This window comes from Aquila chrysaetos, chromosome 4 (assembly GCF_900496995.4).
Source record: "Aquila chrysaetos chrysaetos chromosome 4, bAquChr1.4, whole genome shotgun sequence".
Lineage (NCBI taxonomy): Eukaryota > Metazoa > Chordata > Aves > Accipitriformes > Accipitridae > Aquila > Aquila chrysaetos.
In genome coordinates, this window is record NC_044007.1 from 30,236,419 (window position 1) to 30,251,877 (window position 15,459).

The following is a 15,459-nucleotide window of genomic DNA, read 5'->3' on the forward strand; positions in this document are numbered from 1 at the left end:
CTCATCCTCATAGCCAGAACATTTCATTGGTGAGAAATGCTCAGAGATACAGTACTAACTTGCCAAGTTGTCCTGGTTTTAGTGTACAGAACCTTCCTTTCATCTTTACTCATAGCCTTGGCTGGACTCTCCTTTCTTTAGGAATAGACTATCCATAGTCAGGTCTGTCCTTAGATGACTGGTGAGATTGGCAGCCACTGGCCAAACCAGACATCTTTCATCCTAGTTCAGGGTGTCCAACTGTCCTTAGGTTCACCACACACACTATCCTTCCTCTTGTGTGGGAGCCTAACCATACAGAGATGGCTTTTCTGATCTGTGGCTGCTGGATCTGAGTGGGTGACTTTGGTGAGCTCTTAGCATGGAGAAGTTCTACAAGTTCCCTTCAGGGAGGATAAAAGCCTGAAGTTATGCAGACATGGAACAAGGTTATTGTCCCGGAGTGAAGAATTTGTGAGAAGAAAACTGTTTCGGGTTTGTGTGGTGGGGTTTTGGTAGCAGGGGAGGGGCTGCAGGGACGGCTCCTGTGAGAAGCTGCTAGAAGCTTCCCCGACTACAAGTCAGACCCACCTTGGCCAAGGCTGAGCCCATCAGCGAGGGTGGTAGCGCCTCGGGGAGAACAGATTTAAGAAGGGGAACTGGTAGTGAGTAGGGGGATTGGAATGTGAGAGGAACCCCTCTGCAGACACCGAGGTCAGTGAGGAAGGAGGGGAGGAGGTGCGCCGGAGGAGGGGATGCCCCTGCAGCCCTGGTGAGACGGCAGGCTGTCCCCCCCCCCAGCCCGTGGAGGGGAGCGGGGGAGCAGATGCCCACCTGCAGCCCCAGGGAGAGAGGAGCCCACACCGGAGCAGGGGGATGCCCCTGAAGATGGCTGTGACTCCATGGGAAAGCCCGCGCTGGAGCAGCCTGTGCCTGAAGGGCTGCGGCCTGTGGAAAGGACCCACACTGGAGCAGTTTGTGAAGAACTGCAGCCTGCAGAAAAGACTCATGTCGGAGAAGTTCGTGGAGGACTGTCTGTTGTGGGAGGAACCCCACGGCAGAGCAGGGGAAGTGTGTGAGGAGTCCTCCCCCTGAGGAGGAAGGAGCAGCAGAGACGGCGTGTGATGAACTGACCCCAACCCCCATTCCCTGTCCCCCTGCGCTGCTGGGGGGGAGGAGGGAGAGAGAACAGGCAGTGGAGCTGAGCCGGGAAGGAGGGAGGGGTGGGGGGAAGGTGTTGTAAGATTTGGTTTTATTTCTCATTATCCTTGTTTTGATTTGATTGGTAGTAAGTTAAATTGATTTTGTTTTTTCCCCAAGTTGAGCCTGTCTTTTGCCCATGACCATAACTGGTGAGTGATCCCTCCCTGTCCTTGTCTCGACCCATGAGCTTTTCTTTATATTTTCTCCTCCTCATCCCACCAGGGCTGGGGTGGGGGAGGAGTGAGCAAGCAGCTTCTTGGTACTTCATTTCCAGCTGGGCTTAAACCACAACAAAAATCTTTTCAATGCTTTGCTTTGGAGCCACCCTTTTGGGCTCTTAAGGCAAAGAGACAGGATTCTATTACTTATGTGGAAAACTCCCCCACTCCTCTAATAATTTTGCATTAATTTTATAATGGTTTTCCCTACAGGTTCAAAACTCAAAAATATTTGTCTTTGTCCCTAATGGCAATGAATGAGGCTAAGAATGGGTGTTCATATGAGCAAACAAAAAAATACTGGAATATAATCCTGACTACAATTTAATTGCATAAATTATATTTTCTATACTTTATTACTAATCATGCAAAAGGTTAAGTACTTCTGTGTTCCAAAAATATTTGTAAGGTATTGCTCCTTTGCCCATAAAATGTTAGATTGTTTGATGTTTTATCCATCTAACACTGCAGGATGCTCTCCCTGCTTATTCTTGGCTGATTGATGCCTTAATTTCAGTAATAATTGCCCTCAGGCCCAGTATCATCCAACACAGAATTTAAGATTATCAAAATAAACTTTTTGATGATGTTTATTACATAAGATCTTGACAGACAAGTACAGAAAATGAAATTATCTTACTTTGTTATCCTCTTTCCTCTCAAATCAGATGTATTCATTATTTAAATTTTCTAGACTATTGAGGATTCTTCTGAACATGGAAACTGGAAACTTTTGAAGTTCTCAGGCTACCTTCTTTAATAAAAAGGAATTAGAAATTATTTTAATTGGCTACTATTTAATCTGTAGCAGAGTTCTTTCTGAATGAGGAATTGGCCCTGTATTGTGCATAATAAGAGTAAGTTGTTTATAAAGTTCACAAACTTGTGCAAAATCTGGCATAGCTGTAACAGTAAGGACAACACATTTAAAAATGTAGAAAATTACGTGCCACATATAAATCACACACCTTTCAAAATAGTCTTGCTTCCCAACAATTCCAACATAATTTAAAAACATTCTTGTAGACTTTGTGGACCAATTTTCCTTAGTTTGCCTGTACAGCAGCACCTTGTGAATGGAATAATAAACGATGAATAAAAAATGTGTTTGAATACTGAACAGAAAATTTTAACTATTATTAATATGGTTTTCATAAGTTATATTCGTGCTAGTTTAGTAATACATCTGGAAGCTTCCAAGATTAAGAAAATGCATTCCTCAAAGTCAATGAAATATCACCACTGGGCCTCTCTCTTTCTCTCTCTCTCACCCCACTGAAGAATTTACTTTTTTTTAGGAAGTTTGTCACATTTCTTCTCAGTCATTTTTTAACACAGGACTGGTCCTTAAATTTCTCAAAACTGTTAAAATGATAGCAGTATTTACCACATTTTTCTTCATCTTTCTTACTTACTTAACAGAAGTACTTCATAAGGTGGATGCCTCTTTCTGTCTGTTCTGCTTGGAAAGTTTGTGAAGCATGGTTGTATTACAGAACTTTAAATGGTATTTTTCCATGAGAGAGATATATTCTTCCTGGAAAATTTCTTAGTCACATTTTAAGAGAAGAAATTACAAAACTGAATTAGTGCATAAATCAGAGAAAATATTTATTTACAGACATGTAAAAATTATGTTACAACATTTTAAAGAAAACTGTAATGAACCATCAATCTGCTCTACATGGGCAAACCCTGAATGTTTTAAGTCTAACTTGCAGTGGCACCTATTAAAAATATGACTGCTTACAAGATTGTAGCTATCTACATAGTTTAAGTACAATGATTTTTCAGAACTAAAAATGGATCTACAGAGAAAACTAATAAGAACTGCAATAATATGTAATACAAGAGTTTACAAAAGTAAAAATATTTTTTCTTGATCCAAACTTTAAAGCTTTTTAGTAAATATTTTCCATTCATGCATCTGCACAGGTTTGAAACAAATATCTGAAATACACAGAGTCTATAGGTCTGTGTAGAAAGTGAATTGGTTTAATTCAGGACTGTCCATAAAGGATTTTATGACTGTTGACTATCCAAACTGATTGACAAGATCCTTTATGTTCCCTATTCTTCCATATTGCAAGGGATGAGCAATGTTAAAAAAACCCCACAACTGACAAAACTCGTCTAAAACAAGTATAGGTAGTGATGGCAAACAACACCGAGCATACCACATACATGAAAAGTAGAGAACTATCAAGCTCTGTTGAAGCTACCAGCATCCTCTGTAGTGATTTGAAGCAAACATGCCATTAAGAAACCTTGTTAGTAATCGACTGCACAGCACAACAATCTTCTGGCTTACAGATGAAGTAGTGCCTCATGGTGTTTTCAGAGGTGTCTTTCTGTGTTCAAAATATATTCAGGACTTAAACTGTGGTGTGAAACAGTGTCGACATTATGACAGTGCAATCATTTCTGTGAATATGTAATCTAAGGATAATGATTGGAAAGAATTTGTAAAAATCTAATAGAGTGCTTTCTGTGATTATTAGCTCATTTGGAATGGAGGTGGTGAAGAGATGATACACCCAGCTATTTCTCATACATAATTTATTAACACGAACATCAGAACTGATCTCCTTGGACGACATTCTGCATCTTTTAAGTCAGCCAACAGTTTACATAATTGAAATGGGCAAAATGCCCGTTGAGCTGCTAAGGTTTGGAGTTCTTTTTTTTTAACTGTCAGCCAAAGATGGAGATCCCAAAATGGCAATTCTTTTTGCATTTTTACAGTTAAAAATGATCATAACCTATACTAATAGATAGAAAGTGGAGAAATAGTTCACCGTTTGATTTGACCTAACATTTCATTTACACAGAAGTAATATTTTTTGCTGCACTTTTCTGGGAGAGTCAGCCTTGGTGGATTCTAAAGCTGTGATTCTTTATGCTCAGGCGTAACTACTTGTAGTATTCTTTTCTTAATTAAGTAGCTAGGTACTACTCAGCACTTAGGTAAATCATGTAACTCCACAGACAATAGACAAGCTAAATATAAGATACACAAACATAACTGAGAGTGCTATGTTACATAGTCTCCTAGTGAAGTAAATTCCCACTCAATAATAGATAATTAAATTTAAATGTATGCTCTTCTTCTAAATGTTTGAAGAATATCAGTCCTTTGATGACAGTCCCCATGCTAGAAACCTGACTGGAGAACTTGAGCTCCCACGTCCTCATACCCCCACTGTTTGAAGTGAACCTATCATCTCAGAAACTGCTGGTTTTTATAGAAATTGAAAGTTTGATCTATTAAAGAGTCTCTCTGGTACCTTTATCTTTCTCTTGCTTTCAGCCTACAGAGAATTATTGAAAGGGCAAGGCAAGGGTTCATCTTGTGGTGCTGGATGATACCAAATACCCCTGGCCACCAATGTCAGTGGACATCAGGGCTCTGTGCTGCAGACTGGCACACAGCTGGGTCTGAGCTCCATTTGACTGTGTAAGGTACTTCTTAAATTAATGTGTCTCCCTCTTGGAAGGCTCTAGCTATTAAGTCATTTTTTTCCCCTGCAATGACTTTAGACATGTCTTTTTCCATAGGAGTACATCATCTCCCATAAGTATGTAGATAAATAGATATCTATTCCTTGTTTCATGTCATCTGTAGTGCTAAGGATGTCTAGCTTTGGGATGGTGAACAAGTTGGTACTTTCATTAGAGAAGACCTTGTGCCCATATCATATATGCTTTGATACCCTTAATATCTCAGTAACACAAGAGAAGTAATGCATCCATTCTGTTTGAAAAGAAATATGATTTATTAAGAAATTCTATACTGAGATTCCCCCTACAACACCTGTAATAATTAATTATTCCAACTGCAGGCTTTAGGAAGGCTTTAGGGGTTCAGGAGTGGAAAGACTACTGCCAGAAAATAAACAAAAAAGTAATCAGTAGGCTAACTCAGGTTGTCAGAAATTGGCAGTCTGTAAGTAATTTACCTGGCTAGACAGGTGACTGACTGTCATGTAAACTTTCCATATGGTAACAACAAACTGCCTTTAGAGACTTGTGGGAACAGCTGTAACAACTGTCTAGTGAATGACATCACAGAGAGTGTTTATCTGAAGAAAGGGATTTACAGGAGGATCCAATTTACAGTTTATCAAGGATTGCTCTCTTATTTTGACATTTTCACTTTTTAGCAGCTATCCCTATTAGTAAACATAATTATTCCAATGATAAATATAATAAATAAAATAATAGAAAATACCATACAATGTTTTTAATTGTGATCTTGTTTGAATTAAGCTGTAAACAAAGAAGTGCAATATCACCTGACCCTAAATATGGTAAAACAGTAAAACATGCTAATCATAAAAATAGCTTTTAGAAATATATATTTGTATACAGTGTTTCCCACACCTGTTAAATATGTCCTTCATATTATTATGATACAGTACATTGGCCTTTCAGACATCAAAATTAAAAAAATAATACCAATAATTAGCCAGAGAAAAACACATTTACAATCTAAACCATAAAAATCTGACAATTGTACAGCTTAGAACATATAAGAAATGGAATTTCTAATATTTGAACAATAACGTCCATTTTAATAAGTAAATTGAGTTTTCATACAAATTGATCAAAGGTGTTGCTAGCCAGTAAGAAACTGCAGTTCACAATTTTCTGTGGGGGAGTCAGAGTTTCTCTTCTCAGCCTTCAGGGGGTTCACACATGACATCTCATCACTTGATCTGTAGAAACTGAGAAATGAAATGTTCACTTTAGTATGAAGGCACAGAATTTCCTCCAGCAGAAACTCAAAAGGAAGCCGAGACAACTGGGGAAAAGAAGGAAGAGGACTATGACTTGACTTTTTTGTGAATCAATCAAATATTGATATCTAACAGACTTTCCCACCTTAAACCTTTGAGGGCTAAAAGAAGTCATGTCCCTGCAGCAGTGGACAATCAGGACTGTGCAACAGTCCCAAGTTAGACTGCATGGCCCAAAATAACGACAGTGAATCAAGCAAGAGCTGTTGAGGCTGAAGTATACTTCCCCTCAATAATGTTATGCAAACAACTGCTGAATAATTTCTATTTTAGCAGCAGAAAATAGAAGAATGTATCTTAGCTGCTTTGCAATGAAATGCTTTATTTGCATAATAGCATTCAACCTAAATAAACTGCCTGTAGGATTCTTTGCTTCGGTCCCATTGCACTATTTATATACCTGATTCTGGACCATTTACATTGACTGTGTGCTCAAACAATGCTTATAGTTACCAGATTAATGGTTCTTTCCTCAATGGCTTCCCTTTTGACATTGTCTATTTTATTATTTTTCTTGTGTACATGCCGTAGGCTTTAACTGCATATCCTTTGATTTCTGTTTTAGTTTTACCAGCCACAGTGTGAAACAGCAAAAATCCAGTGTCAGCCAATACTTTTGAGGATCATTCTTCCAGCAGAGACTGGAGAAAGGTTGCATCTAAAAATCTGAGAGTCCTGCTACGCGACCTATTAATGCTACCAGCTTCAACTAAGCGTTCAGTGATGCTGCAGGGGAGCATAAGATATACCAGCTCCACCTACCCACAGAAAAACTGACAACACTTTCCCAATCACATCTGTTTGGAAAACTGACAGTAGAAAATGTTAACAGAAGTAGATGGTTTCTTTTTTTAAGTGAAATTTTCAACCTAAGGTTTTTTTTACTTTTGACAGGAAAAATATCTTTCAGCCAATTTCTTCTTCACTTTTTTTTTTTTTTTTTTTTTTTTTTTTGTTGTAGTATTTTCTATAACTGAGACTGAAAACATCTGGCAAAACCTGGTGCACTTCTGATCAAAACCTGAAAAATGTCCAGATGTTCTTTTCAGCCAATTTCCCCCTCTTTCAGTGAGTTTTAAGTCTGCCTTTTTCTTCCCCAGGAAAAAAGGGACAATTTCTGTTAAAATTTCCATTTATTGAAAACCGGGTTTTCCAATGAAAAAGGTTTTATCAGAAACATCAGAGTTCCTGCAGGACTGGCCTCCTGCCCTTTGAAGCACTCAGCCATCAGATTCCCCCTTGTTGCAAAGGGAGCACCAGATTTCTGGTTGTACTCTTCACAGGTAACCAGGATTAGGGAGAAAAGCTTATGTGAGAGATCCCAGAACTTTCTTCTTTCAGTTAAAATATCCTGAAACTATTACTCTGTACTTGCATAGGGAAAAGTCTTCATCTCCCCTATTTTTAGCTCCTGATCCCTGGACAGATTTAACTAGATGAAAAAGATTTTAAAATTTTCCCGTTAAGTCTGAGAGAGGCCTAATGGTTGTAAAGTAGCTATTGATCTTACAAGAAGTAAAAAAAAAACCAAACCACTGTACATGCTATTAGCTCCAGAAAGAGTTCTTCTTTGCTAGCCTTTTCTTCACCTATGCTTTGCTGTTCCATTATGCCATTATAAAAAGCAACAATTATGCAAGTAAGAAGAGAGACAGATTTTCAAGTTATTTATTGAAGCTTTTTCCCTGCCATAAACCTTTCAAGCATTTACCTGTCACCACCACTAAAAAGCTTCATTAGGCTACTATTATGAAGCGTTACTGCTAACCATCTGGATCCAAGTCATCAACGCTGCTTTGCTGTTGTTTAGAAACAATGATAAAAATTTACCAACCCCACTAGTCCAAAATCTTGTGTTCTTCCTTCAGTACATGGGCTTGTAATTTGTCTCTTAAGGCAAATAATCTTAAAGGCTGAGAAGAAACTTTAAAATCTGAAATAGTCAAGCTTTTATTTTCCATAGAATGACAGTAACCCAAGGCTATGATTAATCTAGTGTAATGCAATACTAATTTTATTCTATTTCTTTCTTCTTAATAGTGTGCAATTTATCAGCTGGCTTTATGGTAGTGCTGATGATATTAAAAAACCTCATGATGACTAATGTTTTTTTTAATCTTTTAATTTTCTTCCCGTTATATATATAAAAAACATCCCGACACAACAAGGATGAACTGAATTATATTTAAGCCAGCAATATGGCTTTCATTTGATGTAGTTCTAACAGAAACCCGCTTTAGAACGCGTGATTTGAACATAATGCATTTTAAGAATTGAATAACCCAACTGAGCGTATAGTCTTGGCAGCTGTAGACAATATCAAAGAAATAGTATATTCTGTCCTAATTGCCATCATAATCTCTGAAAAAAGCTGGAGATAGGTTATGGAATATTTATTGGTTCATTTTCTACCTGAAATTATTTCTGCTGGTTTTTTCCCTATCTGGATGGCTTTTTGAGCATGAGCTATTGGAAACAATCTTCTTAGGCATAACACTGTATTTCAGTCTTCCAGAAATGCTATTGCTACTCTTATAGTTCCAGTGTGGTCCTTCTAGCATTTGGGCCAGACTCAAATTATACTAGATTCAATTAATTTTAACTTTACATTATTACAATGTATATAACATTGGAAAGCCAACATTAAACACCTCACTAAATGAAAGTGCAATTCTACTTAATGGGCCCCAAACTATAATCACTAAAAATGATGGAGTAAATCAGATAAAATTCAGTAAAAATCTAGAGAGTTTTCCATCTTGTCTTTTAGAAGTTTAATGGTTTTATCAATTACCTCCCCTCAAAGCCTAGATAATTCCAGTCTTTACATCTGTAGATCTTTAAGAATGCCCTGCATCTAAAGGGCATTTTTTGTGGAAGTGCCTGGCCATCAGATCACCTGCCAGGGGACTATTTCCTCTAAGCTCTGTGCTTCGTAGTCAGCAAGCACGACACAATAGGAATAATTTGCACTCTGTATTTCTCCTAAAAGCCTTTTATGAGAAGGTAAGCTCAATATATGCTAAAGAGCTGCAGGCACCATTCTTTTAGAATGAGGTGAGCCACCCCCTCTCCCCAGCCTCCCCAAGCAGCTGGAAGCTGTAATGGTGGCCACCACTTCTGTGGCAGGGGTGATGTTGCTCACTTTTCTAAACTTGTTCAGGTGGACTTTATTTGTCTGTGGGAGGCATGAGTTTTGATCTCTGCTAGCTGGATCCAAACAGAACTCAGCCTCTTTCCTGGTCTGGTTTATTTGTTCTTCCTTACAGTTCTGTAAAAGGGTAAACAATAGGGCTTTGTTTCTTCTTCCCCATAAATACCTAGTTTCTTTCTGACACGGTTTATGGGAAAATGTGCTGGAGTTTCTTTATCACGCTCATCTTCCAGACCTAGATGTACAGGAATAAATCTTACTATCTGAGAGTGTAAATTTAGCATATATGCTTGGGAAGGAGTATTAGGAATGCACCACGACTAAATGACACAAAAGATGTACACAATTAACATCTTCCCTTGTAGTACATTAAGAAAATGTTTAGATAAAACTCCCACAGAATATGGATGTTACAGAATTTACTGTATGGTTTACCCCACAATAATTATAAGCAATAAGAGCATCCAACAAGTATATGCAAGATGTTCATCTGACAAAATGCATCTGTTTTTAAACAATCTATTGCTTTGAATAGCTTTCATGATAACATTAATCTCAGAAATTCTGAGAAAATGCAGCTAAACACTGGATGGAGAGATGATGGTGCACTTATACACATGAGCTTGAAACCCAAAGCCTCAAACATCCTTCCTCTTGCTTTCTTGCCTCTTTTTCCTTGCCAGACAAACCATTCTCAGGACCAGACTTCTGAGTTTAATAACTGTAAAGGAGGCATCTGAAGCTAATTCTGACCACTGCTTGGTTTCAGGTAAAATTGCATTTCTACCTCTGTCAGGCTCCTGTTGAGTAGGAGACTTGATGCCTGACACCTTCCCAGGTTGCTGCTGGTGTCTGACTAGGCTTTGGCAGTGGGTTATGTGACTGCCATACATCACTTTCTGCAAAACAACTACAAGCCGCATTAAAATGCAGCTGCTGCACTGCCCTTTCACTCACAACACTGGCCCTCATACTTGCACTACCTCAAACTGCAACTGTAGCGCGATTGCTTTGATTGCATCTGATGCTCACTCCTATACTGTTTTCTGTACAACTGAGAATACTGAATCCAGGTCTACAGATGCTGCTCTTATGTCCTCTAGGATGGCATACTCTGTTTCATCTCTAATAATTTCTTCTGATTATGAAATGTACTTTCTGGACAGGCAAGGAGGTGAAAAACTGAATCTGTTTGCAGAAGAGTCTTTTATTAAAAAAAATCCCAAATCTTGTTTAGCCATTATTGATCCAGATATTTCCCTAAAATGAGAAAAATCAGGATGCATTACAGAAAGTAGTAGTGCAAATTGCCATTCTGATTATTTGCTGTGTCTAACTCAAGACAATATCCTTTTTTCTCTTAAGCAGGCAGCTCACTGAGTGCAAAACCCAGTAATTTATGTTTGTAAGGTACCATGGGGGCATGTGCTTCTATTAGCTTTTACACAGCATTCATCATCATGAATGGAAAACCATAAGCAATGAACAGGGCTTACCAAGGAACCTTGAATTTGTATTAGCTATCACATTGACTTCACAGCTGTGTTCATTTGAGATACACCTTGTGCTTTGTCCCTTGATTTAAAGCATGAAATCTCTGATTAAGTAACACAGTTATATAGGTGATTTAGTAAAATGCCCCCATACGAAATGTAAATGCTGAGTTCAGTAGGTGTTAGCAGTGCAATGTGAATGTGTATGTGTATTATGGGTTTGCTGCTGTCATTTGTAACGCTTGTAAAACATGACAGACAAAATTATGGCACTAAAGCAAAACTTTTTATAATAAGCTAGTGATAGAATATTCACTGCATATAACAAATAGGAGGAATTGTACAGTTTGGTAAATATTAATAAAGAATAATTAAAGGAAGCAGCTGCACCTTCTTTAAACCTTTCTTCAAATGATGAAACCTAATAATTATCTTTTGTACTCTGTCAATCATACTTGAATTGCTGAAAACACTACAGAATCGTTTTTCTGTTCAGTGAACAGTTTAATTGCTTTGAAGTGTTAGTACTTATGTGAGTACATGTAAGAATGGCTGTTTTACTCAGTGGAAACAAACTTCTACCTCCTTTGTATTGAAATGCTCTGTTTCACTTGTTTGCCTGATAAAAATCAGCATGAAAAATGAGATTACCCTATCAAATACTGATTTTTGCCCTAGACCAACATATCTTTTCTTTCTTAGAGTCCCGTGTGGGCAGATTTGTGATGAATACTGTTGGGTGTGGTGGTGGAGACAGGATCTCATATTTGGAGAGTGCCAGTGAGGACATGCTGCAGTTGAGATGATGGTCAGGTGTGAGGCTGAAAGAACAACTTTGGGATTAGAGTCACCATGATAATTTGAGACCTTTGTTGAGAGGGGCTATGAGGGCAGCAAGGAGGGGGAGGGGAAGAAGTGGATCTGTCCCCCTCACTTTACTCTGTGAGTTTTCCTCCTACTCGACTGCTTTTTGCAGCAAAATCTTCCTCTACAAGGTCCTTTATAGCAGTAGGAGAAGACTCAGGGACTAGTAGTGTAGTTTCTGGTGATGGTGGGAAGGATCTGAAGCTGGAGGCATTGGACCTTCTGCAGAGTATGGGGTGGGCTGCAGGAGCAGAAGAACATGCAATAAGTGGGAAGATGGGAAGGTGGTGCTTTTGCAGAACTCGTTGCCCTGAAGCCATCACCCAGAACGCACTCACAAGGCTACCCCACGGTGAAGCTGTGCTCCCACCACCACCACTCCATTTCGTATTCACTCTTGGCTGACAAAGCCAAACCAAATGCAGTAAGGCCTCACTGATGGTGTCCACAGAATTCCCTCAGCTTGTAACAGTGTATCTTGACAACAGCTCCACACCTTCTTGGGATCCAGTGCCAAATATAGCAAAGGGGAAAATGTCCCACTTTCCTTTAACCCTGAATATGATTGGATGTTCATAGTGAATTCCCAGAGGTATGACTCTCATTGGAGACTGCTGGGTGTTTTTTGCTTCTTGGGATTGGGCCTGTTCCATGAGAAGCAAGTCTAGCTGAGTCCTAGCAGGATCCATGGTAAGGGTCGTCCTTTATCATTCTGAATGCTACAAAGGAGATGGTTTTAGGATGCAGGGTCTGTCAAAAAGTTGTAGAATAAAATTCCTACTGAATTAACCTCTGCTCAGTGTGAGGAGTAGGAATTCCCCAGTGTGAGGTGGTGGTCCAGTTAGTATTAATGCTGAAGGCAATAGTTCCTGTCCTACCAATGCCAAGGGTGCAGGTTTGAACACACAGCTTAATGTATAAAGGAACTACTAAAACTTGTACCCTGAGGGCACTCACTATGCCTACACTTTAAGTAGTGTGTTTTTAAAATATATGAAAGTAGGAGCTTACTAGGAGAATTACTTTAAATTAATTACACAGAAAACACCTGCTAAACTTTCCCAGTATTTCCAAATTAGAGTTTAGATAGATATAAAAAAACAAAGTGCACCCATGCAGGAAAAAGAAATTGTACGCAATGATGGTAATGAGATCAGGAATGTCCCATCTAATCAACAGGAGATTTTTCAGTTACTTGGAGGCAGAAGTTTTACTCAACATAAAGACCAGGTGGAGCGAGGTAAAAAGCAAATTAATAGAGAAGGAATGGGGAGGAGAGCTTGCTGAAGGAAGCAGCTGGAAGCATTTAGCATGAGATGACAGAGATACTGGGAAAGCTCAGAGGAAACCATAGGAAGGAGGAAAGGGATGAGACTAACATTGATGCACAATGGATACTTAAATAGTGACAATAGTGTACTGAATTAAGACAGTCAGTTAAACATACAGGATGTAGAGTTACCTGCGAAAGACTACTACCTGTGAAAGACTTGATTTGCGAATGTGATCCAGATGGAAATGACAATAAAAGTGGGTCCTATTTTAAACAGGTTTTGCTCGGCATTTTCCTGCGTAATACTTATTTGAATGCAAAGTTCATAGTAGTGCATAATATTTCTCTTTTATGAGGATTTCAAGAGACGTTCCTTTAAAAAGAAAAATTAGAAAGCAAAATGGTGGACTTGAGGTTATACTGTGGTCTGCAAATGGTGCAGAATCACCTAATAGCTGAGAAGGGATTAGTATAACCCTGCAAAGAGGAAGCAGAGAAGAATTTAGCCTTTTGATTCTTTATTTATTGGGGCTGGAACACAACTTACTCATTTTGAAAGACATTATAAAACTGTAGTGTACTTTTAGAAATCAATAGCAACAACAATTTGGAAACTTCAGATACACATATCAGCATAACAGGCTGGCTAAGATGGCATTTGATTAACTTCCAAATCTTCATTTTGGCAGACTGAGCTTGTTTTATTCCTCACTGATTGCTTTTTTGTTGAAATGGCAATTACAGTTCTATCACTTTCTAAATAACTTCCCTTTTCTGAGGTCTGTAAATGCCTATGTACAGATAAATTCAATCTGCCTTTCATGTTTTGATATTAATCATGCAGAAAATCTTCTTAGTAACACTTTTATATTTTCTCAAAAATCAGAGACCTTTTGGAATAATTGGGTCACTAACTGCAGTGGCTCTGCAATTTGTATTGAAAAAATAAAAATGTTTAAAATTTGTGTCTTTGTATATGGAAAAATAACAACCTTTTGGCTTTTCAGTGTTTACCCTTCTTTACTTGCATGAAGACTTTCAGCAGAAAAATGTTTCCTCTGAGGGTTTTTCACTCAGCATTCTTGAGGCTCAAGCATACTGATAAAGCCTGTGAAATAACTGGTTTTTAGGGGAACCAAAGCTATTTACTTTCAAAGACTGACATGCTAAGAAAAATGTGTGATGCATGGCAATTGCTCAATTTCAGTTAAATCTAAGTATTTGAGGATTAAGCTGATAGGCTCAAATCCATAGCCAAACACAGACCCAATGGCTGGCCTGAGTTGTTGCAGAGGATTTCAGTGTCCCAGTGAAAGCCTAGAAAACACCAGTGTCCCCTTCCTGTTCTTGCACCACTTTCCCACTGTACCTCGTACTGCTGCTTTGGTATATACACTAGGTTACTATTCTGATGGCTGTTCTCCCTACACAGGACTGGGGAATGTTGGTTGCAAACAATGGGTGAACCAAACCCAACCCAGCACCTTCCACAAGTCATTCAAAGTCTACTGGAGTCAACCAAAATACGGGGAGGTAAAAGAAGAGCAACTCTACCATAATTAGTGAAAATTACATTGGCAAAAATATTCAGAGGTGGAAACTGAAATCAGTCTTTATATTTAAAGTGTTACTTCAATTAAATCTGATGTTTCTTTACCAGCCATAAGTTACAGCAAAAAGCTTGCGATCTTTTTATAAGCCACCATTACCCTCCCCTGAAAAGGGATCTAGGTTTGCTTCTGGGTGGTAAGTATTTGGCTGTCCTTGTTTCTGTACTGCACTCAGAGGTTGACTCTATGCTTATAAATTTTAGGCTAGCAAAATTTGTGGAGCTAATTCTGATTTACTTAGATAGAATATACATCACCAGGCCACTTATACTGAATATTAAGGTCAATTATATTATATCAGAGATGAATTAATCTCATTCAGGCAAGTATTTTGTCAGAGAGAATTTTCGCCTGATCTGACAGCATTATTTGCCTTTGAATCAATTCACAGGTTGGTGGTTTGTTGGGGTTTTTTGTTTCTTTTCTTTTTTTTTTTTTTTTTATTGGAGGTGCAACAGTTCTTTTTGACAGTTGAAGCTGAGACATTAAATATTTTGATGTCTCAAAAACACCAAGCACCATGACTATCTTATTCTTACCTAAAAGCTTAAGATAAGCACATAGTCCTGACTAAAAACAAAAAAAAAACAAACCCCCAAAAACCCAAACCAAAATGAAATCAGCAGAAATATGAATAATGAATACTAAATAATGATAAATCTACTGACAGTTGCGGAGACTCAATTAAGTGCTCAAACTCTCTGTGCAAGATTCCCTTTGTTTCACAAAAGAATCCAACTTATATATCTTTCAACAAAGATCCAGAAAGTACTAACGGCACATAGCCAATACTACTAACACAGGAGGGCATATCTGGCCCAGCTGGGATGTTTGCCAGTCCTCAGAACAGTTAAAGATAAAAACAT

General features: G+C 38.4%; 1 protein-coding gene across 10 annotated transcripts in view; it reads right to left on the reverse strand.

Annotated features, from left to right (window-relative positions):
* Positions 1–2,994: 2,994 nt before the first annotated feature.
* Positions 2,995–15,459, reverse strand: part of RALYL (RALY RNA binding protein like) — a 411,995-nt gene continuing 399,530 nt past the window's right edge. For all 10 annotated transcript variants that reach the window (XM_030011204.1, XM_030011212.1, XM_030011211.1 and 7 more), the window contains one exon: positions 2,995–6,127. In XM_030011204.1, the coding sequence (XP_029867064.1) occupies positions 6,110–6,127 (18 nt within the window). In that variant the 3' untranslated portion in view covers positions 2,995–6,109. The remainder of the gene's footprint in view (positions 6,128–15,459) is intronic.